Consider the following 25942-nt stretch of genomic DNA (forward strand, 5'->3'; position numbering starts at 1 on the left):
CCCCGGCCCGCTCCCTCCCTGGCCCCGGCCAGCTGTGCTGGGCTTCTGTTGGCCGCCTTGCGCCGGGCCCAGCAGCCAGCCTTTTGCCCGCCCCGCCGCGATGGAGGTGCCCCAGCCCGAGCCTGCGCCAAGCTCGGCTCCCAATCCTGCCGGCGTACGCGAGAGCGCCCAGCGTCCAGGCCACCTCCCGGGCCCCTGGCTGGGGACTCATGGTCTCCTGGAGTCCCCGGAGCTTGCGGTCTCTAAGTCTCCAGTCACCACCCTGACCCAGACCATGCACAATCTCGCCGGGCTCGGCAGGTAGGACGCCCTGAGAAAGCCGGGCGTGGAAATGAAGGAGGCCAGGACTAGGATCCTGGGACACTGGGCACGGGAGCCGAATCTAAAAGGTGGAGTGGGGAGGCTTCCCGACAGAGCAGAGGCACCCTTGCCCCTGCTTCAGGAGTCCAGGGCAAGGGCATTGAGACAGAGACTGTGGCTTACACCCTCCAGGTGACCTGATGTGGACCCCTTTTCCCCTCCCCCTCCCTCGTTTCGTCTCTACCACGCTGTCTCCCTAATCACTGCCCCAACAGCCACCATTTTGCCCCAGGCAGGGAATCTAATTCCGGGCCTAGAGGGGGAACCTGAGGGTGGCTTAGCTGAGGTTCTCACCGGTTGGACCCTCTGCTCCCTGCACCACCCCATTCTGCCCCCAGGGTTAGTGATTAAAGAAGGATCCTGCTCCCTAAGACAGTGTGTAGGGAGGCAGGAGGGTGCTGGTTGGGATGCCGGCAGCAATAGAGATCTAGGTCTTGGCCCTTCTTCCTGGAAGGAGCATGAATGGGTGTGGGTCTGAGAGCTGAGGAAGCTACTCTGGAGCTACTTTGCTGTCCCCCTCTCCGACCCCTCTGGGCCCCAAGCCCAGCCTCCTTGCTCTTGTCCCTGGATTGATTCATCTCTCCCTGCACCTTGGAGAATTTTTCCTAAAACAATCAATCCAGACAAGACAATTAATAGATTGAGCCTTGCTGACCTGAGAGGAGGGGTAGACCTGATGGGATCACCTCCCACAAGTTCTCTCAGTGAAGGGGCTCCGTGGGACATTGTAGAGGCTGGATGGGCCCTTCAGAGGTGGTGGAATGCAGGAACAGGGGCGGACCAGCCCTTGAGTTCTACATATTTATCTTTCTCCTTTCCTGGGTCCCTTCTCCCTCCCCAGCGAGAACCCAAAGAGTCTGCCCTTTCGAAGCCGGCTGACACACCTATCCCTGTCAAGGCGGGCATCTGAATCTTCCCTGTCATCAGAGTCCTCTGAATTTTCTGACGCAGGTGAGACCCAGGGTCCCTGGGGAGGTCCCCAAGTGCCAGGAGAGTGGGGGAACTGCTTGGGCCTCTTGACTTCCCTGCCCTTCAGATTAACATCCTTCCTACAACCTGAAAGGCTTAGCAGCCTCCCCTAACCTGCCCACAAAGTTGGAAGACATACCTCTGATGAGGCTCACCACACCCAATCCATTCTGTGGAGAGGGTAAGAGGGTGGGGCCCTCTGCGGAAGGTGAGATCTTACCTATTTAAAACAAGGCGCCAAAGTCTCTAAACCGCAGCCCCACCTGGAAGGCATTTACAGTTGAAAGTTGGTCTTTTAGAGCATTCTCTTATAGTCTGGAATGTTTTTCTAAAAAGCTATTGTGTCTTCCAAATTATTTTAAACCAATTTAAGAAAAATGCTTAGAAAAATATACATAGAGGAGTTTCCATAGCGAACAGGGAGCCAAGCCCTGTGCCTTTTGATAGATAGTGTGTCACCCTCCGGAGCCTAGGTTTTTGTTTCATTGTTTAAAATAAATGTGTCCAGATTTAAAATAGAAACACGTTTCTTTTTCTCTTCTTTGGATGCTGTGGGGAAAGTATACAGAAAATACTACTTTCAGATCAAGGTGTTCTGTCCCCTTAGGTCTCTGCATGGATTCCCCCAGCCCTATGGACCCCCAGATGGCAGAACAGACGTGAGTAGAGAAGGGGGGTGGATCCCTACTACCAAGGACTCACCACTTACTTTTGGGAATCCTAGTTCTACTAAACTCAGTGGAGAGGCCAGGGAAAGTAGTCAGATCCCTCAACATTTGTCTGGGGCTAGTTGACCTTCCCAGACCTTGCTCCCTGTTTCAGGGAAGGGTCTGCTCTTATGGAAACCAGATGAGAGTGGGCTCAGGAATGGTAGGGAAAGCATTCCCTGGGAGCAGAGGATGGCTCCCACTAGCCAAGTCTGTTTTTCAGTCCAAGCCCATATGTCCCCTTTGTTTGCCCATACATATTATGTGTGTGTGTTTGAGAAATACCAGCCTAAAAGTATGGTCCCACTAATTCAAAACTTTGATTTGCTTTAGGCCAAGTTGCACACTGTTGGTTACAGACTGATTTGGCCCTTGGCCCATTAGCAATCTCTAGTTTCATGACACACTTTACTCTCTGGCCAACCCCTGGTAGTCAAGAGAGCTGGTGGTCTCTGCTCTGGACAAATACCTCTCCCTTTGTTAGGGGGTGTGAGTAGTGCCTTCCAGAGGACAGCTGTTCCCATCCAGCTGTTAAGGCCCAGGCAGGTGGAGCAGCTGCCAACCATTAGTAGGGGCAGCTGGGTATCCCCAGCCTGAGCTGGGGGACTGTGGCTTTGGGTTTAGGGCAGTGACTGTTTCCTCCCTTAGCTTTTGATCCGACTGGGCGGGGTACAGGGTTTGTTCACAAACAGGAAACAGAATTGAGTGGGGGTGGAGGGCAACACAGAGCTGCCCTTGCCTTACCCCTAAGGACTAGGTGCAAATTGGAAATGAAGCCGATTAATTGGTCATCCTGATGCCAACTTGGCTGAGCACAGCCTTCTCTTGAGGGGACAGGGACACCCCTTGATACTTTGGCCCAGAGTCGCCCCCCCCACCCCCTGCACCTGCCTTGACAGTTATAGTTTCTCAGAAAGAAGCTGGTGTGTGTGTGAGTGTGTACGCACAGATGCACAAAGAGTTCCCCATGGCAGGTGGTCTTCAGTAACATAGCTGGGGGGCGGGGCCTATATACAGAAGCTTATGCTTTAGCTTCAAAAGGAACATCTGTTGGAATTCCTTGCCTGCTGGCCTCTTCTAAGGCAGGAGGAGGGGGTGGAACAGAGGCTGGGTCCTGGAAAATTCCATAGGAGGGAGGAAAGGATGTGACCCTGTACATTTGTCACTAGGGGGTCTGCTGTGGCAGACTGGGGCTGGTCCAGGGGGCCATTAAAGCAGGCCCCTGTCATGGAAGGAGCCAGATCAGCTCCTCACTTGGGGAGGAGAGTCCAGCCTTGCTGGCATCCACCCCTGAATAAACTCACATTGCTGGATGCCCATGGCCGTCATCACGGGGTGGATGGATGCCTTCCCTGGCAGCCATATGGCCCCACTTAGGTGATTTGCATACAGGTGGAAGGCTTGCATGCAGGCTGGCGAGACTGTTGCCTTGGTGATATCTCAATGACCCTGTGACCTGCCCCAGCTGTCTCCTTCACTGCTTGTCTTTGGGCCCTCTTCCATTCAGGGAAGCCTTTAAAATTCCAGGCTGCCTCTCATCTCCCCTTCCTCAATACCTGGGCCCCACTGACAGTGGGCCTCTTCCTCCCCCTCCCTTTGCTCTGGCCTGAGCCCTGGTCCTTGGGTCTTATGATTTGTGGCCTAGTGCTGGGCGTAGGTGATGGGATGTAGAGGAAGATGGGCCACATCTTCTGTCTTCTAGGTTTGAGCAGGCCATCCAGGCAGCCAGCCGGGTTATTCGAAAGTAAGTGTCCCTGACCCTCTCTGCCCATGACAGGCTGGCCCCCAGGCATGTCAAGGGATCTAGGGGAGGGATATCTTCCCTGCCTTTAGTCCCTGTCCCCAGGGACTTTTAGCTCTGATCTTTCCCTGTTTCCTTCTGCAGTGAGCAGTTTTCTATCAGGCGTTTCCAGTCCTTGCCGGTAAGTGTCCTCTGAGACCCAACAGAAAACATAGGGGTGCTGACTGGGTAGGGGCACAGGCATCCCAGGGCTACCTCCCAGTTGGTTGGGGAACATGGGGTTTCATATGTGGCTGAGCAGGCCAGGGGAGTTGGAGGAGGGGCAGAAGAGAATAGAGTCTAGGCTGGTAGCCAAGAAATGCAGCCTTCAGTATCTGCTGCCCTTCCTGGCTTCCTAGGTACGGCTGCTGGGCCACAGCCCTGTGTTACGGAACATCACCAACTCCCAAACACTGGAAAGCTGGAGAAAGAGTGAGGCAGGTGATAGAGCTGCCGGCAGTCCTGGGGAAGACAAAGAAAATGTGAGCTGCTTCTGGAAGGCCCAAGTGGGAAATCTCCAGGGAAAGAAGGGGGCATGCATGCCTGGTGGTTCACTGGCATCCGGTGATGCCCCTCCTCTTGCATCTCGCCCACAGAATGGATTTGTCTTCAAGATGCCATGGAAGCCCACACATCCCAGCCCTGCCCATACTCTGGCACAGTGGGCCAGCCGCAGAGAGGCCTTTACCCAGAGGCCAAGCTCAGCCCCTGACCTGATGGTACATAAGGAGAGCTGACCCTTTAGAGGGACCTTAGGATGTAGCTTGGGGGAAGGAAAGGGTAGCGTGGGACCCCCCCCTAGGCACTGAGAAGGAAGGGGTTGAGGACTGACTCTGGTCCTCCCCACCACTGAGTAGCCTGTGTGTGTTTGTCACTCTGGCAGTGTCTTACCCCTGAGCATAAGATGGAAGTAGAGGAGCCCAGCCCCTTGGCTCAGTCCTGCTCTCTGACCCCTGCTGAGGCAACTACTGAGGAAGATGATGGATTTGTGGACATTCTGGAGAGTGACTTAAAGGTAAACAGTCTTGGCCAGTTAGGTCCCTACCTCTCTCCCTGGGATGGCCCAAAAGAGAGGCTCTGAGCCCCAGCAGCAAGACATGACTTCATTTCAATGTCAGAAGAAGTATTTGAGGTAACTGAGTCACAGTCTGATCTCTGGCCAATCAGAGAAGGGCAAGTGACTGGTGCCACAGTGGAGGGGAAGCTGGGCAGGGTGAAGGGACGTGCACAGCTCAGTACAAGCCCCAACAGCAAGTAGGTCCCTGCAGTTCTGGGGGTTTGGGGGGGGGGGCGCTGCTCTGGGTAGAGAAGCTTAGCAGGGTCTGGGAGGGCTGCTGGCCTGGTGTTTGCTGAGGGGACAGAGAAAGCTGTGCTGGAGGATTCAGGCCTGAGGGGTTTGACTTGTGCCTGTAGTTATGACCATGTCCTTGCTGATTTGACCTTAGGATGATGAAGCAGTTCCCCCAGGCATGGAGAGCCTCATTAGTGCCCCATTGGTCAAGACCTTGGATAAGGAAGAACAGGTATGCCTCTGGGGTGGCCCTGCCCTCTGGGTAGAATTTGGGATTAGGGATTGAATGTTCTGACCCCTGACCTGCCACCCTTGCCAGGACCTCATCATGTTCAGCAAGTGCCAGCGACTCTTCCGCTCTCCATCCATGCCCTGCAGTGTGATCCGACCCATCCTCAAGAGGCTAGAGCGGCCCCAGGACAGGGACATGCCTGTCCAAAATAAGCGGAGGAGGAGTGTGACCCCCCTGGAGGAGCAGCAGCAGCCTGAGGAACCTGTGAGTGCCTTTCTCCTGAGACTGGGCTGTCACTATCACCTTGATGTTCCACTCACTTGGTCATTCATGGCAGAGGGGAGGGTACAGCTGGTATTCTGGGCATGGTAGTACTGAGAGAACAGATAGCCTCACCCTTGACCCCTGCATCCTTCTGCCTTTCCTCTTAGAAAGCCCGTGTCCTCCGCTCAAAGTCCCTGTGCCATGATGAGATTGAAAACATCCTGGACAGTGACCATCGTGGGCTAATCGGAGATTACTCCAAGGTACCAGCACAGCATGGGGCCCTCAGGAGGCTTACCCTATTACTAATTGGGGACCCCTGCCCCTGTAGCTACTTCTGTTCCTCCTCTCTCCCCAGGGACTCTTTTCTTTGTCCTTTGTTATCTTTGCATCCTATGTTCCCATGCAGACTTCTCCCTTTGGCTTTTCTTGGTCTCCTGACTTTACCCAGATCTGTCTAGGCATCCATTCATTGTACCTCAGCCTTGGAGAACATTTCCCACCTTATATCCATGTCGCCCCTCCTCCTGCCTCACTCCTGGACATGGTAGGCCTATGGGGCAGGAAGCAGAAAGTTCATGTTTTCTATTCCCTCCTTCACTTCCCCTTGGAAGGTTGTTCCCTGGTTATCAGCCCCAGGAGGTGCCTCTTGGTGGCTATGGGAACCAGAGCTGAATTTGAAGGCCAAAGCAGGTGTGACCTCTGGACTTGGGAACAAAGCTCCTTCCTTTTCAGGCTCCTGCTCTTACCAATTCTACTTTCTCTTTTCTTTTATCCCTTCCCTTTAGGCTTTCCTTCTACAGACTGTGGATGGCAAACACCAAGACCTCAAATACATATCACCCGAAACGGTAAGCAGGGTTGAGTCATTTTCCAGGGGCCTTTTGGACTACTGTTGGCTGTGACCACCTCTGGGGTTGGGCTACATGTATGGACCAACAAAAGGGAGAGGCCAGTCCCTGGCTGCCAGCCTGACCTTCTGATGGCGCCACCTGCAGATGGTAGCCCTGTTGACCGGAAAATTCAGCAACATTGTGGAGAAGTTTGTGATTGTGGACTGCAGATATCCCTATGAATATGAAGGAGGGCACATCAAGGTGAGGTGGGACACTGGGCAAAGGCCTGAGGACCCCACGTGGCTCAGGCACCCTGCTGCAAGGCTCAACCAGTAGAGGGCCCATGTGTGCCTTCTCATGGTAGGGAACTTGCCCAAGAAAGATGGGGTCACCTCTCTGGGAACAGCAAGGGGGAGGGGTCTGCCTCCCAGGTGCAGGGCTGTGGCCTCACCTCTAGCATCTCTTGACAGACTGCTGTGAATTTGCCTCTGGAACGGGATGCTGAGACCTTTCTGCTGCAACACCCCATCATGCCCTGTAACCTGGACAAGAGAATCATCCTCATTTTCCACTGTGAATTCTCATCTGAGCGTGGGCCCCGCATGTGAGTCCCAGCTTTGTCTGCCCAGCCTGCTAGTGCCTGCCCTTGGCCTTTCCTGCCCAGGCTTGTAGTTGCTGGAGCTGTTGGAATGGCCAGAGCGGTGAGCCAAGCCTTTCAGCTGTGTCTCTGGTCCTTAGCTAGTCTGTTTCAGGAGCCCTGAATATATCTCTTGAATTATGTCCACTCATCACCTCTCTGCTTCCTCTTTCCTAGGCTAGGCCACAGATTTCTCTACTGAATATTGTGCAACTGCTCTCTGGAAATAGAGCTCAGCACCTCCCTCCTGCCATCACCCCAGCCTCTTCTTTGCCCAGTAAAGACCAGCAGACTTATCCTCTACTGGCTGATATTCCTGTGCTCAAAAACTTGTGTGTGGGCTGGGGCTGGGGATGGGGCTGGGGCTTGGGCTCAGTGGCAGACCACTTGCCTAGCATGTGTGAGGCACTGGGTTCAAGTCTTAGCACCACATAAAAATAAAATAAAGGTTACAAAAATTTAAAAACAAAACCTTCTGTGGCTTTCCTAAGGCCTTCAAAGGAACAATTTTTTTCTTGAATATTTCCAAACAAAGTGTAAAGATGAGGGAATAAGTCCTCTCATCTAGACCCCACCACATGGCCAGCTCTGATCCCCCCATCCCCCACTGTAATGTTCCAGGTGCCGATTTATCAGGGAACGAGACCGCGCAGCCAACGACTACCCCAGCCTGTACTACCCGGAGATGTATATCCTCAAAGGCGGCTACAAGGAATTTTTCCCACAGCACCCGGTACATGAATGGGGGTGGCTACATCCTCTGGGTGACAGGCTGCAGGGAAAAGGCTTGGCCAGGTCATAGTCCTAAGAGAAGGAGAAGGAAGGGCTGGCTTCCCCTTTCCTCCAAATTGACAGACCCCTTCCATCCTGCCCTAGAACTTCTGCGAACCCCAGAACTACCGGCCCATGAATCACGAGGCCTTCAAGGAGGAGCTGAGGACCTTCCGCCTGAAGACACGCAGCTGGGCTGGGGAGCGAAGCCGGAGGGAGCTCTGTAGCCGGCTACAAGATCAGTGAGGAGCCAGTCCTGCCACCATCCTGGCCCTGTGAGGTCCTGGTGCCTATTGTACCATGGGCCTTCTAGAGGCCTCAGGTGCTATCCAGGGGAAAGACAGCATGGGTGTCCTGTCTGTCACCCCTGTCCCTGATTTCCCTTGTCTCACTCCAGTCATTTTCCATACCCTGGTGCTAACACCACCCCTGGAAGACCCCAGCCTGGTGGGTTAAAACCAGGTCAGAGGAAATATTTTGTGTTCAGCAGGAACCTTTTTGCTTTTCTTCCTTCCTGTTTGGGTCAACTCTTTTGTCTTTCTGGTCCAGAAAAGTCCCTTTATGTATGTGTCAGCTGAGGCTGTTGGGAGAGCCTTGCCCCTGAGGACGAGGATGGGCCAGGGCTGCCCCTGCCTCTGCAAGAATCATGGGTGTGTCTGCATGTTGTCCCTTTCTTTTTCCTGTCCCTCTGTCCAAGCACCTCCAGTATAAACATAAGCTCTTACTCTTTCCTGTTGCAGTATTACCTGCGTGCTTGATTTGTTTGTCTAACTTTTACCTGTCTCAGGACACAATCACTGGTTGTAGTCTCCCCCTGTCCAGTTGGGGTTAGAGATTCAAACAGCAGTTACTCCCTGGTCCTGGCTTTTGTTGCCCCAGAAAGGGATGTTATTATCTTTGGAAGTCCCTGAGGAAGGGGCTAAGGCCTGAATCAGGAGCCTACTGGAGGCCCCAATGCTGTGAATCCTAGGGCCTGACTGGTCAGAACTTGCTGCTGTCCTGTCACGGATGGATGGATGGATGGATGGATGGATGGATGGATGGATGGACGGACCGTGGGCGGGTGGATGGCCATGGATGCATGGTGCCTTGCACACACATGTGCATATAAATTGAGTGGAAGCATTTTGGTGAACATGCTAGCCTGTGGCAGGAATGTATATGTGAACAAAAAGTCTTTACACTTCGTTTGGAAATATTCAAGAAAAAAATTGTTCAAGAAAAAATGTGGAAGCAGCTAAACCAAGGACTGAGCAACCTCTGGATTCTGAATCTCAAAGTGGGGGAAGGGTTGTGCTTGAAGGCCCCATTTAACATCTGTTAAGGCCTTGGTTCAATAAAGCACTAAGCAAGTTAAGAAAGCAGCACTGTGATCTCTGAAGCCCTTGACAAAACCAAAGCTGACCACAGTGGTGGGACTGGGGCAGGGAGCAGGCCAGCAGAGGCTGGAAGGCTTTCTATTAAGGTATCTCAAGTTCCCTTTCCGTCTTCTCTTGAAGTCTTCCATTTCTTGTATCAAAGACACTCCTGCCAGGACTTTCCCCTCATCTGACTACCCAAGCATTTCCGAGCTTACCTTCCCTAAACCCTACACTCAATGGCAAGAGTAAGTGACCCCAGCATGCCTCAAGAACTGTCAGTGGGATGGGCTGGAGTTGTGGCTCAGTGGTGGAGCACTTGCCTAGCATGTGTGAGGTACTGGGTTCAATCCTCAGCGCCACATAAAAAATAAGTGGATGAAATAAAGGTATTGTGTCCATCTACAACTAAATAAAAATTTAAAAAATCATTGTCAATGGGAGCCAGGTGCAATGGGGCATGCCTGTAATCCCAGCGACTTAGAAGTCTAAGGCAGGAGGATCATAAATTCAAAGCCAGCCTCTGCAATTTAGTGAGGTCCTAAGCAATTCAATGAGATCCTGTCTAAAAATAAAAATAAAAAAGGCTGGGATGGGTTCAGTGGTTAAACACCCCTTGGTTCAATCCCTGATATCAAGAAAAAAATTGTCCGTGGTGGTACACACCTGAAATCCTGGCTACTCCAGAGGCAGAGGCAGGAGGATCACAAGTTTAAGAGCAGCTTCAGCAATTTAGTGAGGCCCTTTCTCAAAAAGGGCTGGGGATGTAGCTCTGGTAAAGCACCCCTAAATTCAATTCCCAGTACAGAGGAAAAAAAAGAAATCGTCAGCAGGACCAGGTACAGTGACATACACCTGTAATCCCAGTGACTTCAGAAGTGGAGGCAGGATTGCCAAACTCGAGGCCAATCTGGGCAACTAAGTGAGACCCTGTCTCAAAATGAAAAGCTGAGAGCTCTGGGCATCATCATACTGAGACTTGCCTGCTCCACCCTCCCCCCTGGTTTCATAGGAAGGCAGCTGGAAGCAGGTCGCATAGCAGATAAGCAGAGCAGGCATTCCAGCCTGCCCAGGATTCTCACCCTTCACCTCCCACCTTGGTCCTAGCAGCCAGTGGGGCTGGAGGGCTGACCTGACCTGTGTCACTTGTGAATGTCCTCTTCCTGCATTATCCAGATCAGGACACCTGAATAGGATGGAGCATGGACCCAATATCTACAGCACCCAGGCCTGTGCCAGGTGCTGATGTCCGTGCCACTTCTGTCCCACCAACAGAGTCATAGTGGCAGTCATGAGACACTTAGTATGATGCAAACGCTTTTAGACTTATAGCCTCTTCAGCCTCCCTAGAGGACATTTAGCTCATTTTGCCAAAGAGGTGGGAGGTGGCCTCAGAGAGACACTTAGTCAAGTCAGGAGAAAAAGTCCCCCAAGAGAAGGCCAAAGTGGGTTCTGGCATCCACCTTGAGGGAGGCAGGGACCTGGATCTGGGCAAAGGATGCTGTGGGTTTGCCTCTTGGCTTTTGACTCAGGCCAGGACCTGCTTCCTATGGAAACTTCAGGACACCAGGAAGAGTGCCCCTTCTCCCTTCCCCCAGCAGGGAAGCTTTAACTTTCTTCCTGGATGCTCTTAAAGAGAAACAGATCAGGCAGGGAGGCCGTTTAAAATCCTGGGCTGCCAGCCAGTTTTGAAGGTTGTTTTGCTGGGGCCAGGGCGGGGCAGGAATTCCAGCCTGCCAGGAGCCCGAGCAGCCACGTGCCGTGCATTCACAGGGTTAAAGAGCTGTGTGGAGTTGGGCACTAGCACAGAGAGCTGGGCGGTGCTGGCCCAGACAAGGCAGCAGGCACCAGTGGGGTCTAGGGGGGTGGGCATGGGGGAAAGAATTTCCATCTGATTCAGGGTCTGAGTTGCACACTCAGTCACTTTTTTTGCAATGACAATGTTTAAGGACACTTTTTAAAGAAAGAATATCCAGCATTTCCTCAAAATCACACATCATCAGCATAGACTCTGGACCTGAAGAACCAACCACCATGTGGGGTAAGGTTATTTCTAGAATTTTAGGAGGTCCCTCATGTTCTTCCCATGACTCCCACTCCACAGGTAATTCCTATTGTGACCTCTATCTTGGTAGTTTGGTTTAATGAAATCATAGAGTTAGTATTCTTCTGATTTTTTTTTCATTTGGCCTAATGATTTTGATGTTCGTCATGTTCTCATTTAGTGAGAATTTGTTGCTGAGTAAGTAGTTCATGATATGGATATGTATCCTTTAATTGGATTAATTCATTCTACTCTTTTTTTCTTTTGTATTTATTTATTTATGGGGCTGGGGATCCAACCCAGGGTCTCACACATGCTGGATAAGTGCTCTACCAACTGAACTATATCCTAAGACCTCTTCTGTTTTGAAATGTTTTTTTTTTTTTTTTTTTTTTTTCCTGAATTTTCCTCTCTGATTTANAACTTGTGATCCTCTTGCCTCAGCCTCCTGAGTCATAGGGATTACAGGTGTGTGCCACTGTGCCCAGATAGTTCTGTAAGTTTTGACCAGTCCATACAGTTCTGTATTCACTACCACAATCAGGATATACAGAACACAGTGGGGCACTCCTGTAATCCCAGCAATTTGGGTGGCTGAGGCAGAAGGATCCTTGGCAACTTAGTGAGGATCCTTGTCTCAAAACTAAAAATAAAAAGCCCTGCAGATGTAGAACGCCCCAGTACTTGGGGGAGGAAAAAAAAAGATATGGAACACATTCATCCTACCCTATTGGAAATTGAAAATAGTGCCGGGAGCATACCAAGAAGTACAGGGTGTTCAGCTTCAGTACTTTCCACACAGTTCTCCAAGGTCCTTACACCAACTCACCTTCCCACCAACAATGTCTAAGAATCTTGTTCCACATTCTTGTCAAAATTGGCAAATTGTAGCTGGGCACAGTGGTGCATGCCTATAATCCCAGCGACCTGGGAAGCTGAGGTAGGATGATCACAAGTTCAAAGCCAGCCTCAGCAACCTAGTAAGGCTCTAAGCAACTTAGCAAGACCCTGTTTCAAAATAAAAAATTAAAATGGGCTGGGAATGTGGCTCAGTGGTTAAATGTTCCTGGTTTCAATCCCTGGTACCAAATTTTTTAAAAAACAAATTTTAAAAAGAAAGAAAAAAATTTAAAAATTGGCAAATTGTAATTTCTATCTCTTAACAGAGAATGTGGATTCTGTATATAGCAAAGAACTCTGGCAAATGTTGAGTGCTGAACCCATATACTATCATGTGGCCTCAGCAGGTGTTTGAGTGATGCAGATTCAGTCTTTTTCTGACTCCTATATTGAAAAATGAGACAATATTTGCCGTAGTCTTGATTTTTTTTGGAAGATACTGAGGATGGAATCCAAGGTTGCTCTATCTCTGAGTGACATTCCAAGCCCCCTTTTTATTTTTTTAAGACAGAGTCTCACTAAATTTCTGAAGTTAGCCACAAATTTGCAATCCTCCTGCCTCAGCCTCTCTAGTAACTGGGATTACAGGCCTATGCCACCATGACTTGCTTTGATTTTTTTCTGTCAGTTCAGATTCTTTAAACATCAGTGATTTAAGCCGAACATGGTAGTACATGCCTGGAATCCCAGGTGCTCAGGAGGCTGAGGCAGGAGGACGGTGGGTTCAAAGCCAGCCTCAGCAAAAGTAAGGCACTAAGCAACTCCGTGAGTCCCTGTCTCTAAATAAAATATAAAATAGGGCTGGGAATGTAGCTCAGGGGTTGAGTGCCCCTGAGCTCAATCCCTAGTACCAAAAAACAAAAGCAAAGACAAACAAACAGGGGCTGGGGATGTGGCTCAAGCGGTAGCGCGCTCACCTGGCATGCGTGCGGCCCGGGTTCGATCCTCAGCACCACATACAAACAAAGATGTTGTGTCCGCCGAAAAACTAAAAAATAAATATTAAAATTCTCTCTCTCTTTAAAAAAAAATTAAAAAAAAAAAAAAGACAAACAAACAAAAACACCCGAATCAGTGACTTAGCCAGGTGTGGTGGCACATGCCTATAATTCCAGCAACTTGGAAGGCTGAGAGAATCACAAGTTCAAAGCCAGCCTCAGCCATTTAGCAAGGCCCTAAGCAATTTAGTGAGACCCTGTCGCTAAATAAAATTTTAAAAGGGCTGAGGATGTGCTCAGTATATTGTTTTTTTTTTTTTTTTTCAAAAAAAATTTTTTTCCAACAAAAAGGAAAAAAAAATCAGTGACTCTTTAGAGTTAATTAGCTCTGTGTTAACTGGCTTGAGTCCTCTGTTGACAACAGCCCATGACAATCTAGAAAGCATGATTTCTATAAGGTCTTCATCCCTGATCCCTGAAACTGAACAGAAGGACATCCTTCTTTCCACAGGCAATAAAGCTGTTGGTGTGGTGCAGAAAGAAGTTTAGATGGGAAGGTCCATGGACACGTAGAATCTGGAATTAATCAGGAAAGGACAATTGAGTAATGATGGAGAAGTGGCTGCTTTGCAGCTGTCAAAGTCATGCCTGGAGAGAATGTTGGATGATGTGAGAGTATTCACAATGTAGTGCTCAAAGAAGACAGTTGATTATGGGACAGAAGGTAAGAAGCATCCCCACCCTCCCCACACAGGAGTCTGTGTGGCCGCCAAGGAGTGTAGGGAGGGCAGCCCCAGCCCCACCCCACCCGCATTGGCATGCACCCCCCAAGGGGGGTGACCACAGCTGCCAGGCTCTGAGTCAGTGGGGCCTGGGGCAGCGGGGAGGGAAAGGGGCCTCACGTGGCTGGGCCCACACTGCCTCGTGGAGCCTCTGGCTCTCAGCCCTGCAGGAAGCGTGGCTGTTTGAAAGGATGAATCACATATAGCCTAGTCCTCCTGGGGCCCAGCCAAGGCCACTTCCCTGAAAGGAGGGATGCATGGGGGAGGAGGGGTGTTCCTGTGTTGAAAATGGGAGTACCAGGAAAGAAGGCCATCCAATCCAATCCTGGAGTGGAAGGCAGCTCCCAGGGTTGAGTTGTAGAGAATTAGCTGAGTTGGGGTTGGGGAAGGGTTAATGACCTTCCAGAGATCTGTGGGAAAAGGGACTGAGTCAGATTTGTGGTAACCATGACCGGATATGGGAGAAGGAGACACACAAGGGAAGTGCAAGGGGCAGGCTGAAATCTATTGATATGTACATGTCCCACGATACCACGTGCAATATCAGGAAAGTTACTTAATCTCACTGGGCCCCTACTTCCTCATCTGTAAAATGGGGATAATAAAGACTGTATTTCAAAGGGTTGCAAACTGGATCTAATGATTTGGTGTAAATAAAGCACTCAGAACAGGGCCTGCCGACAAGTGCCACAGGAGAGTCTGCTACAGCTGTTACTACGCACGAAGGGCCAGTGTAGAAAGTAAAAGGAAATCAGGATGGTTAAAAGGAACAGCCTAATTAATTTAATTAAAGGGGCTGTTGTGGAGGGTCCCTCCCCTTCCTGCACATGAACAGGTCCCTGGGTATGGGTTATAGGAGAAAGCCCACCTATAGTGTGCAGGAGGCAGGCAGCGTGGGCTCCAGTCTGGGAAGAAGCTACGGATGGATGTTTGGGGGAGACAGAGGATGGGAAAACTGTGTGAGAGACCTGTAGGAGGCTCTTAGCACATGGTGATGCCAACTCTGAGATGGCTCAAGGAGGTGGGGTAGAGGGAGGGACAAGTCTTGTCTGACTTTTGGGCAGCCAAAATACACCCAATATTCAGCCTGTCTTGATTCTCAAAAAAGCACATCCCCTCCTCCTCTTAGTTTCTCATAGTTTCTGCCTTGCTCTTTGAGAAATGCTAGTCACCTTTAACACGGACTCAGTCAAAAAGTCTACTGCCTGGCCAGGCACGATAGCGCACACTTGTAGTCCCAGTGGCTCGGGAGGCTGAGACAGGAGGATGGCAAGTTCAAAGCCAGCTTTAGCAACAGCAAGGTGCTAAGCAACTCAATGAAACCCTGTCTCTAAATAAAATACAAAATAGGGCTGGGGATGTGGCTCAGTGGCCAAGTGCCAGGGTGCAACCCCCAGTACCAAAAAAAAAAAAAAAAAAGAAAAAAAAGAACTAACAGGGCTGCCAGGTGGGGGTGCACACCTGTAATTGCAGCAACTCGGGAAGCCAAGGCAGGAGGATCACNAAAAAAAAAAAAAAAAAAAAAAAAGAAAGAAAGAAAGAAAGAAAAAGAAATGAGCCAACTGGACCTGGAAGTTGGTTCTGATGTCTGAGAAAGGCAGCAGAGATTATCAAGCCTGACTGTCTATCAGCTAATCAGGACCTAGCTTGAGTAGGTGAAGAGTAGAATTCATTTTCCCAATTGAGTCAATTCAGTCCCTGCATAGGTATCCTAGCAGCTCAGTAGTGGGTGCCAAGTATGATTCAAATAGGAAAGCCCCAGGCCACCTGCGGTCTCACCCCTACATGGGTGAAGGGCAGTGGAGTGTGGGAATAGAGAAAGGGGTTGGGGGAAGGGCGGGGCTTGAGGCAATTCCCCAACTCAGAGAACCACTGAGAGAGCAGGGCTGGGTAAGGGAGCACCTAAGTTGTGGGTGCCTCTGCTCACTGTCAAGGGAGGGAAGGGCCCCAGAGGGGTTGTTTCCTTCAAGCTCCTCTTTTCTCAGCATGCTTTATTAAATTGTACTTTTGTTCCTTCTCACCTTCTCTGTCTCTGTCACATACATACCTGATCCTGTATACTGGCTTTGCCTCAGATTCTAGGCTAACCACTCTAAAAGGAACCTGTAGCCCACTGCTACGACCCTCAGTCTCCACTGTGTTGTCCTCAGGATGGGTCTTGTAACCCCAGGACTCCCAGCCTGTATCCTTCTCCTGCCCCCTGCTTCTGAGCTGCTACCAGACCCAGAAAAGCCTACCTGTCTTTCCAATGCTAATCAATGCCCTTATCTGCCTCTGGATTAAGGGTTGTCAATATGTACTGATCTATTGAGTACCCATTAAGACCAGTGGCTTCATTACATAAATATGTGTGCTCAGCAAGAAGACTGTGGCACCTCTGGGGCCCGTGTTCCTTCCTGCCTTACTATCCTCAGCATAGTGGGTTTTTTATGTTATTTTTTATTACTGGCGATTGAACTCAGGGGCACTAGACCACTTAGCCACATCTCCAGCCCTATTTATGTATTTTATTTAGAGACAAGGACTCACTGAGTTGCTTAGTGCCTCACCATTGCTGAGGCTGGCTTTGAACTCACAATCCTCCTGTCTCAGCCTCCTAAACCACTGGGATTACAGGTGTGTGCCACCATGCCCTGCAGCATAGTGTTTTTGACTTCAGGGGCCACAAGTTGACTGTGTGCTACAAAAGGTCAAGGAATGGTATCATATGAACTGGGTGTGATGGCGCATGCATATAATTCCAGGTACTCAGGAAGATGAGGCAGGAAGATCGAAAGTTCAAGGTCATCCTTAGCAATTTAGCAAGATTCTGCAACTTATCAAGACCCTGTTTCCAAAAAATAATAAATAAATAAATAAAAAAGGGCTGAGGATGCAGTTCAGTGGTAGACAGTCCCTGGTTTAATCCCTCATACCACCACATTAAAAAAAACCCCAAAACAAAACAAACAATCCAGCCCACACAAAACTATATTCCTTCCTTATCTGGAAAATTCTGGGAGGCATTTCTGACTGACCTCTGGTCCACTTTGGGTTTGTTCTGACCTACTCCTCTTGTCCAAAATGCCCTTCCTGCCAGGTGCAGCTTCTGAACTCCTTCCTACCTCTTCAGAAAGCCCAGTTTAGATGTTACCTTTGAGTAATATTCCCAGACTGCTCCTCCAGGCTTCTTCCCATTCTTGAGCCTCTTGGACCTCTCTGTCTCCGTTTTATCTGTCCCACCTGTCTGCCCAGAGCCTGCCCTGGAAACTCTTTGAGTACCCAGACAATGTACCCAGCAGAAAGAGCAAATGAGCACACGAATGAATAAAATGTATGTCTTCCTTTTATTTCAGATCATGACTATCCTTTGCAATCTTGGTCAAATTCTTCCTCTCTTCTGCAGGCTGGCTGTTGTGGGAAGCAAAGTTCATGCCTTAAAATAAATGCTTTCCACTGGGCACTCTGCTGTGTGATGGGGGCCACATCAAGGAGCCATTTAGTCATCTGCTAAATGAGAGGCTGTACTTAAAAGTTTCTTTTCATTGTGCTGGAGATGCACTTCAGTGATAGTGCTCTTGCCCAGCATGCTCTATCCCCAGTACATGGAAAAAACAAATTCGTATTTTAAATCTCCACTATTCCTAACTCAAGCCTGCATTCTTCTAGTGCAGAGGAAGGATTCTATCAGACTTCAAAGAAGATATTTTAATGAAATTGTCACCATCTATGAGTCACATAAAAATGAGGACTGTATGAGGGAAGTGGACCTGGCTGAAATTTTCATTTTTACTGAAGTTTCTGTTGAATTAAATATATGGGAAAGTGTTCATATCTTAAGTGTCCAATTTGGTTAATATTTGCAAGGTGAATGTGCCAATATAATCATCACCCAGATTGAGGCACAGAATGTGACTGTCTCCCAAAGCTCCCTCATGTCCCTCCAGTCATTATCTCTCAAGGATAACTGCCATTCTGACTCGTAATTGTGCAGAACAGCTTGCTTAGATTTGTACACTTTCCCTTTATCTTTTTTCTTTTGTGTGTGTTGCTGGTGATTAAAACCAGGGGCATTCTATCACTGAGTTACATCCCAGCCACCCACTTTTTTTTTTTGCTTTGAGACAGGGTCTTGCTAAGTTGCTGAGGCTAGCCTCTATCTTGCCATCCTCCTGCCTCAGTCTCCCAAAGTGCTGGGATTAGAGTTGTATGCCACCATGCCTGGCCAATTTACACCCTTTCTACTAAAGAAATCACATGGGGTCTACTTATTTTTTTTATACCAGTAATTGAACCCAGGGCCCTTTACCACGGATGGAGCCATATCCCCAGTCCTTTTTATTTATTTATTTTTTTTATTTTGAGACAGAGTCTTGTTAAGTTGCTTAGGGCCTTGCTAAATTGCTAAGGCTGGCCTCAAACTTGTGATCCTCCTGCGTCAGCCTTCCAAGCTGCTGGGATTACAGGCATGCAGCATGGCACCTTGCTTGTGTCTACATTTTTGTGACTAGTTTTTTTTTTTCACTCAACATTATGTCTGTGAGGTTATCCATATGTATATCAGTAGTTTTATTTCATTGTCATATAGTATTCTACCAAACAAGAATACACATGTATTTATTCATTTCATAACTGACAAGTACTTGGATAGTTTCCAGCTTGAAACAATTAAGAATAAAGCTACTGAGAACATTTCACATGTCTTTTGGTGACTAATGACTCCCACTTCACCCAGGTATGTATCAAGAGTAGAACTGCTAGATCACAAAGCAGTGTGGTTGGCTGAGTAAGTATTGCTGGCTGGGTAGATATTTCCATGGTGCCCAAGTGTGTCCTGAAGTGTGTCCTGGATATAGAAGAGGCCAGCCGCCAAGGAGAAGGGCTCTCCCATAAGCAGCCCTCAGCAAAACCATCAGGTGAGACTTCCCACTCTGCTGCTTTCCACCCCCACGGCCACTCCCCAGAAGGCTGAGGAAACTCTCCATGATATCACTCCTCTGGGTTCTCCACAGTCCTCCAGAATAGTGGTTCAGGCCAGCCTGTGTCCTCCATGAACCCTATACAAGGTCAGTCCTGTTATGATCTGCAACTTAGTGTAGACTCACTGCCTAAGGAGAAGACAGAGGTCAGAAACCTGTGTTCCAGATGCTAGATGGGCCCCCAAATAAAGCCCTCTGCCAGTTCATTGCTGTAATCAGCTGGCAAACATGAGGCCTGACTGAGAGTGATAAGAACTGAGGACCAGGAACTCAGCCAACATCAGTCCACATCACTCACCAGCTCAGTGGCTGAGGCCCTGCACTATCTTTGGGCCTATCCCTCCACCTACAAATACATTTAAATGTTATACCTGTGGTCAAAATGCTCACATACCTTAGCCAGCACTGCTCCCCAGGGTCCTAGGCCAAAGGGCCCAGAGTGTACTTTCTCAGGGGATTCTGACTCCAGGACCCCTGCTTGGGCCACTGTGCCCTATCCTCATTTCTTTTTTCTTTTTCTTTTTTTTTTTTTTTGGTACCAGGGATCGAACTTGGGGGCACTCAACCATTGAGCCACCTCCCCAGCCCTATTTTGTATTTTATTTAGAGACAAGGTCTCACTGAGTTGCTTAGCACTTAGCAGTTTCTGAGGCTGGCTTTGAACTAAAGATCCTCCTGCCTCAGCCTCCAAAGCTGCTAGAATTATAGGGGTCTGTTACTGCACCTGGCCCTTCATTTCTTATCACAGGAAGGGTGTTCAGGTCCCTTCAGTCCTGCCTTGTGTCTGCTCCTGGAAAGTGAAGATGGAAGCCACAACCCAGGTGTACCCCATGGGAGCAGGTGTACACCACTGCTGCTGGGAGACCTTCATAATGGTTCAAGAGGCCAATGGGCAGTCTGAGAAGGAAGCCTTCCCCAAAGTTTGGGTCTGAGTACATTTGGAAGGGGGAGGGGAGGTGATTCCAGACTAAGGGTATCTACAGCCAGTATAGAGGGGCTCTGCAGCATAGAACACTGGGACATACCTGGGGAGGCCCAAGCCGTTCACTTGCCAAGAAGTGAAGGAGTATACACCTTCAGTTGCGGGGAACAGTGCAGGGCAGACGGTAAGGCCCAGGCAGACCCCAAATATTTCTGGGCCATGTCTCTAGGTTGAGGTCTTTACAAGGCTCTGGAGGCTGGTACCTGACAGTGCCCATTTCAAGTTTAATGTATAAATCTCTTCATGATGGCCTCCCTCCAAGGAGTCAAGCAGGGATCCTGCTAGAGGTGGGACATGGAAAGAAAGAAAGAAAAAAAAAAAAAGGTCAGCCCTACTAAGCGCTGGCCCCTGCTGTCATTATATTATGGGATTTCACTGGGGCTCAGCGGAAGTTGATCTGCCAGGAACACGCAGCTGTAACAGGATTGGGATCAAAGTTCAAATCTTTTTATGCCAAACTCAGCCCCAGTCTTAGCCGGCTGAGGGAACCCTATATATGGGCAAAATTGCCTATATATACCTATTTCCCTGCAAATTCATAATTTTTCAGGGCCTTTGACCCTCACACAATGGTCAGTCTAGGAAGTAAACCAGCCACCTCGAGGCCCTGAGGCGTAGCCACGAGCCGCACTAGGTTGGCAGGCAGCCAGGGAGCCTGCACTCCGCGCTCGGGCTACTCTCCGCCTCCTGGGAAAGCACGCGCACTGGTGGCCGTCAGGGCGACGCGCCCCCTCGCGGCCGCCCGGGTCGGTGGCCAGGGGCGGGGCTAGGTCAGGGCTTCCAGCCTGGCAGCACATACCCGCACGGCTTCCACGGAGAACTCAGATCCCCGTGTGGAGAACACTGAAGCCCGCTTGCGCCCCGGGCCTGAGTGTCGGAAAGTACCTGGAACGCAGAGCAACGCACGCTACGCAAGGGCCCCGCCTACTCCGACCCGCGGCGCTCTTGCGCGTGCCTGCCGCCGGCGTGCGCAGGCGCCCATGAATCGTGAGGCCGCCATTGCTTGCTCACTGCCGTGTTGGGCTCTCATTTCGAAGGCCGCCGCCCTGAGGGAAGGCTGAATGCTACGCCTCGATAACAGCGTCCTAGTGCTGCTGGGGCAGCACGTTCAGAACTGAAAACCCTCTCAACGCCAGGCTGATCGGAATAAGAAACTACAATTCCCAAAGTGCATTGCACTGCAGGGTTGCGGGAAGTAGTGACGTAAGGCTCCTCGGCAGCTACCATTATTCTGGTGGGGGGCTGGGGGACGCCGGCTGATGACGCGCTCTGGTTGCCTCTGGCGGGTCACCCGAGGTCAGCGCTAGGGAATAAGGGCTCGGGTCTCCAAGTGCTTTCGGGATATATACAGTTCCAGCCATCAAACTGACTTTCTATTTAGCCTTAAGGATGGCTACCTGCTGACTGTACGTTGCCTTTCAACCCTCAGGCCAGCCACTGAACTAACCAGATATTATTATTATTATTACTTATTTTGAAATAATCAACTCCCATATACTTTTGTTTGTTTGTTTTGGTACTGGGGATTTAACCCAGCGGCGCTCTACTACTGAGTTACAGCCCCAGCCCTTTTTATTTTTTATTTTGATAGGGTCCCCCTAAATTGCTGAGGTTGGCCTTGACTTTGTGATCCTCTTGTCTCAGCCTCCTGAGTTGCTGGGATTATAGGTGTGTACCACCTCACACAGTTTCCTGTATATTCATTGATAAGACTAGCCAGTCTTCATATCTTTTATCCCCTTTATCATTTCTTCTTTTCTCCGTATACCTATTCTGCCACACACACACCCCTCCCGGTTTGATTTAGCTGCATTTGGTGCCTCTTTATCTCTGTACTTAAAGATATGTCTCTATGTATTTTTTTTTTTCCCTGAAAACAGGGACATATTCCTACATTCAAAACCAGGTAACATTGACCAAGACCATCTTCTAACCCATAGTCCATATTTAAATGTTTCCAGTTGTCCTAGTAATTCCCTATGTGGAAATTGTCTTTTTCCTGGCCTAGGATCCAGTTCAGGAGCCCATGTTGCATTTAGCTGTCAGGTTTCTTTAGTTTTCTTCAGTCTAGAGTGGCTCCTCAGGTTTTCCTGGACTCTTGAGACCTTGACTTTTTTGGAGATTCTTGGCCAGTTGTTTTGAAGAATTAGGTTTAGGGTGTCTGTGATTTCTTCACCACTAGATGCTCTGACTAGGCATCACAGAGGCTGGGGTGGGTGTTGGCTGGGTGAGGGGGTTCAGTGTCCGGCCACATTGGCCTCTGGACCCACCCCAGATGCTGCTGGGCCACACCCACAGGTGCTTCCCAAGCTGGGGTTTCACTCTCACCCAGGTCTTTGGCTTTTCTGTAGCACCCACCTCAGAGCCATGGTCCACGCTTTCCTCATCCACACCTTGAGGGCCCCAAATGCGGAGGACACAGGCCTTTGTCGAGTGCTGTACTCCTGTGTCTTTGGTGCTGAGAAATCAACTGATGATCCTCGACCACATGGTGCAGAGAGGGATAGGCTTCTCCGCAAGGAGCAGATTTTGGCGGTAGCCAGGTAACCACAGTCCAACTCCAGGCTTCATTGAGCACGCGGCCGATTGTGATAGGCGCTCTGGGGGCATGCAGCAACACAGGAGGACTAAGAAGCAGGGAGGATATCTTGGAGTGGTTTTTCCTACAGAGTCTTCCACAGGTGTTAATAGTGTTAATATGAAAGAGGGTTGAAGAGGGCTGGGGACTGTAGCTCAGCCATAGAGCATTTGCCTGGCATGCTCAAAGCCCTGACTTCAAACCTCATCACTGCAAGAAAAGTTTAAGGAAATAATGTTAATGCTTTTATAATCATGATTATAGTGAGCACTCATCGAGTCTGTATGTGCTAAGCATTTATGTTTTGAGCATTTCACATTTATTATTAATTCATTTAATTGTCATAATAGTTTTTTGAGGTAGCTACAGTTATCCCCCCCTTACATACGAGGCAATGAGGTGCACAGTGTTTAAGGAACTTAACCTGCCAGGGTTATACAGCTAGAAAGTGACACAGCTGAGATTGGAGTGTAGATTCAACATACTTTGTAGTGCAGGACTTCTCAGGGTTTTATTGTGCTGTAGGCTTTCTGTATCTCTAAGAAAGAAAGAATATGTATACCCCAGCCATCTTTATACTAAGGTCCTCCGGAATGTTTGGATTCAGAGCACAATTTGGAAAACACTGTTCCAAAGTGGCTATCCTTGAACCTTCCCATCCCAGACTTAGTTACCAGAGTTTTCCCCCTCTGCATTCTGGGTAGGAAATCACTACTCTGGGCAACTTTTACTGATTCCTGCCAGCCTCTTGTTCTTGACTTCCCCTCCCTCCCTGTAGCACAGAAAACCAAACAGATATCTTCACTATTTTATTATTTTGGTGCTGGGGATTGAACCCAGGGCCTTGCACATGTTAAGCACATACTTTGCCACTTAGATATATCCCAGCCCCAACAAATGCTTTAAAACCAGGCTGTGCATGACTCAAATTAGAAGGCAATTTAGGAAGGATCACAGGGAGTTTTCAATGGAAAGATGGAAAACTTTATTTTTACTTGGAGAAGGTTGCACGATGGGATGAAGGTAGAGAGGTTGGGTAGCCCAGGTTGAGCGATGGCATTAATTTTCTTTAGCAAGGCCTCTATGAAGCGGGTGGGACAGCCTCTTCTTCCCCTGGGGCCCTTTTTTAGCTGAAAAAGCTGTTTTTAGAACCTGCCTTCTCTTGGCCACATGTAGTAAAGTGGTCTAGGGCCCAGAGGCCAGGCCTGGATTCCAAGATGACGTCATACTTCCTTGCTCTGTGGCACTGGGGAGGTCACTTAGTCTCTCTGAACCTCAGTTTCCTCACTTGAGATATGGGGTTAATGGTAGCTCCCAGAGTAGTCATGAGGATGACAGAAGTTGGGCCTCACCAGACCTGTCACTTCTTCCCAGGCAGGTGGAGTCAATGTGCCAGCTGCAGCAGCAGGCATCTGGCCGACCCCCAACGGACCTGCAGTCTCCATCCTCAGACGAGCCTGTGCCCCTGCAGGAGGCTCCACGAGGTGCTTTCCGCCTGGCAGCAGGAGACCCTTTCCAGGAGCCAAGAACTGTGGTGTGGCTGGGAGCGCTCTCGTTGGGCTTTGCCCTGGTGCTGGATGCCCATGAGAACTTGCTGCTGGCCGAGAGTACCATCCGGCTTCTGGCCCGCCTGCTCCTGGACCACCTTCGCCTGCTGACCCCTGGCTCCAACCTCCTGCTGCGAGCTGACCGCATTGAAGGCATCCTTACCCGCTTTCTGCCCCATGGTCAGCTGCTTTTCCTCAATGACCACTTTGTCCAGGGTCTGGAGAAGGAATTCAGTGCTGCCTGGCCCCGCTGACCCCTCACTGGAATGGGGCTCGCTGAGGGGATAGGGAAGGAATATAGAGATTCCACACACAGCCAGGGGAAGCTTGGCATTTGCCTCCTGCCTGACCTGTTTCTTGCTCTGATGTGCTGCCATATCCAGGACACATGAATGGGACAAGCTGGCAGCAAGGGGACCAGTGTGAGGGTAGAAGTGGGACTGTGTCTATTCTCAGGTCACCAGAATCACAGAACATCCTGAGCCTAGAACTGCCGTCATGTGACTTACTCAGACCACTGCATTATGTATGTCAGACCTGACCTAGACTCTGCCTTCCTAAAGCCCCACTAGCCACTAGTGCTGGGGGGTTAGGGGGCGCTGCCTAAAACAGCACACCTTCTCCTTCCAAAGCCTCAGTCATTGCAGACTCCCTTCATGGTGGGGGCGGCTAGGCCCACAACCTGGCAGGCCCTGGCCCCTACCTTTGCAAATACTTAAGCAACATCATTAGAGATTTTGTTAGCAAGGGCATCCTCTCCAGCTAGCTCCACCTCAGTTCAGAAACACTGTTCAGCAGGGCATCCTGTAGCCCCTTGTGTGCCAAGCCCTAGCAGATCAGGTAGGGTTAAGATGCAGCATTTGGGAAGTCTGCGCTGGTTGACCTTGTCTTTCTCATTTTGTATTAAAAGTGCTGGTTGTGTGACCTCGCCCTTTGTGAGTTTGATAGACACATTCTTCTACAAGTGAGTGCCTCTTCAGATGGCCTGTGAGCTAGGTGTCTACTTCCTGCTCAAGGGTCTCCCAAGAGGTTTCTTGGGCAGTCTCTATATCTTGCCCGCCTCCTTGCCTGCAACCTCCACTGGTGGCAGGTCAGTGTGGGCCTCCGGGAAGGAGAGCCTGAGACAAGTATGTGCAGGTGGCTTATGTGAGAGGTAATCCTAGGCAATAGGAAGGAGAGGCAGCCGATCAGGTGTGACTCGATGGGGAGTTTCATGCTCAGTCTGGGGGCCAGTGTGTAAGTCACCTCTGAATTACCTCACCTGAGGGTTGGGGGCCGTGGGTGTTTGCCCACTTGCTTTAGTCTTTGCTTGTTGTCGCAGGGTGTGTAAATTCCTCGGCTCTTTCTGCTCTCAGAGAGTGAAGCTGAGCCTGCCTGCCAAAAATATATGGACGGGCCACCAAACACCAGTTGTTAGGAGGTCTTTAATCAGCAGCTTCTAGTGTTGGCCTAAAATTATTCAGTTACAAAAAGAAAAATCGTTATCATTTTCATGATCGGTCTGCTACTGTAAAGACAAGGCTTTCTTGGTGTGGGCAGAATGGCTTTCTGGGTGGTCAGGGTGCAGGTGGCATCCCCATCTCATGCTTCCCATACATCAGTTGCCCTTGGTCACCCAGGATGAGTCCACCCACATGCATTTAGGAGGCAGCACCGTAATCAGCCCTTCTGTGTCTGCAGCCAAGGCCACCAGCCATACTGTAACCTTCTACTACCAGGGATAATCTTGGTGAAGTGGCTTTATTCTCACAAGGACAGGCACTCTGACCTCAGGGGAAGATCTCAAACTTGCCTGATCTGAATTCTTTCTATTCAAACTGAACTTGAAGGAGAGATTGGGACCCTTCTGTCCTGGAAGTTGGAGTTGGGCATGTTTGGTGGCCTTGGTTCCTATCTCCTGGAGCAAACTGATACATAGAGAATGGAGGAGACTGAGGCCACACCCTGGGGCTACTGAGCTCCTGGTTCTTGTTCTGGCTACCCAGTTACTACCTGGGTTTCTGTCACC

General features: G+C 49.8%; 2 protein-coding genes across 8 annotated transcripts in view; both read left to right on the plus strand.

The window, feature by feature from the left end:
- Nucleotides 1-9204, plus strand: part of Cdc25b (cell division cycle 25B) — an 18033-nt gene extending 8829 nt beyond the window's left edge. Inside the window, exons 1-16 of one of the 5 annotated variants that reach the window (XM_015482570.2) lie at nt 7-300; nt 1202-1311; nt 1937-1988; nt 3739-3780; nt 3922-3958; nt 4176-4298; nt 4413-4535; nt 4700-4831; nt 5262-5339; nt 5427-5603; nt 5771-5866; nt 6392-6454; nt 6602-6700; nt 6910-7043; nt 7698-7809; nt 7953-9204. In XM_015482570.2, the coding sequence (XP_015338056.1) occupies nt 101-300; nt 1202-1311; nt 1937-1988; nt 3739-3780; nt 3922-3958; nt 4176-4298; nt 4413-4535; nt 4700-4831; nt 5262-5339; nt 5427-5603; nt 5771-5866; nt 6392-6454; nt 6602-6700; nt 6910-7043; nt 7698-7809; nt 7953-8093 (1719 nt within the window). In that variant the 5' untranslated portion in view covers nt 7-100 and the 3' untranslated portion in view covers nt 8094-9204. The other 4 variants (XM_015482562.2, XM_048811253.1, XM_048811255.1 and 1 more) reach the window with 4 other exon arrangements.
- A 1879-nt stretch (nt 9205-11083) lies between these two features.
- Ap5s1 (adaptor related protein complex 5 subunit sigma 1) lies at nt 11084-24858 on the plus strand. Of its 3 annotated transcripts, XM_048811258.1 has the most exons (4): nt 11084-11246; nt 13599-13811; nt 22161-22352; nt 23762-24858. In XM_048811258.1, exons 3-4 carry the CDS (start codon nt 22177-22179, stop codon nt 24186-24188), a joined length of 603 nt encoding a protein of 200 aa, XP_048667215.1. In that variant the 5' UTR covers nt 11084-11246; nt 13599-13811; nt 22161-22176; the 3' UTR covers nt 24189-24858. The 3 variants fall into 3 exon arrangements, with proteins under 3 accessions (XP_048667215.1, XP_015338070.1, XP_048667216.1); XM_015482584.2 differs by lacking the exons at nt 11084-11246; nt 13599-13811 and adding an exon at nt 20793-21012; XM_048811259.1 differs by lacking the exons at nt 11084-11246; nt 13599-13811 and adding an exon at nt 21087-21105.
- Nucleotides 24859-25942: the final 1084 nt, after the last annotated feature.

This window comes from Marmota marmota, unplaced genomic scaffold, assembly GCF_001458135.2.
Source record: "Marmota marmota marmota unplaced genomic scaffold, marMar, whole genome shotgun sequence".
NCBI classification, from domain to species: Eukaryota; Metazoa; Chordata; class Mammalia; order Rodentia; family Sciuridae; genus Marmota; species Marmota marmota.

What these genes read in the sequence shown, in the direction of transcription:
- Ap5s1 (XM_048811258.1), top strand. Translation starts at nt 22,177, where the DNA reads ATGGTCCACGCTTTCCTCATCCACACCTTGAGGGCCCCAAATGCGGAG. An exon ending in CAGATTTTGGCGGTAGCCAG is followed by an intron (nt 22,353 to 23,761) that starts GTAACCACAGTC and finishes ACTTCTTCCCAG; the next exon opens with GCAGGTGGAGTCAATGTGCC.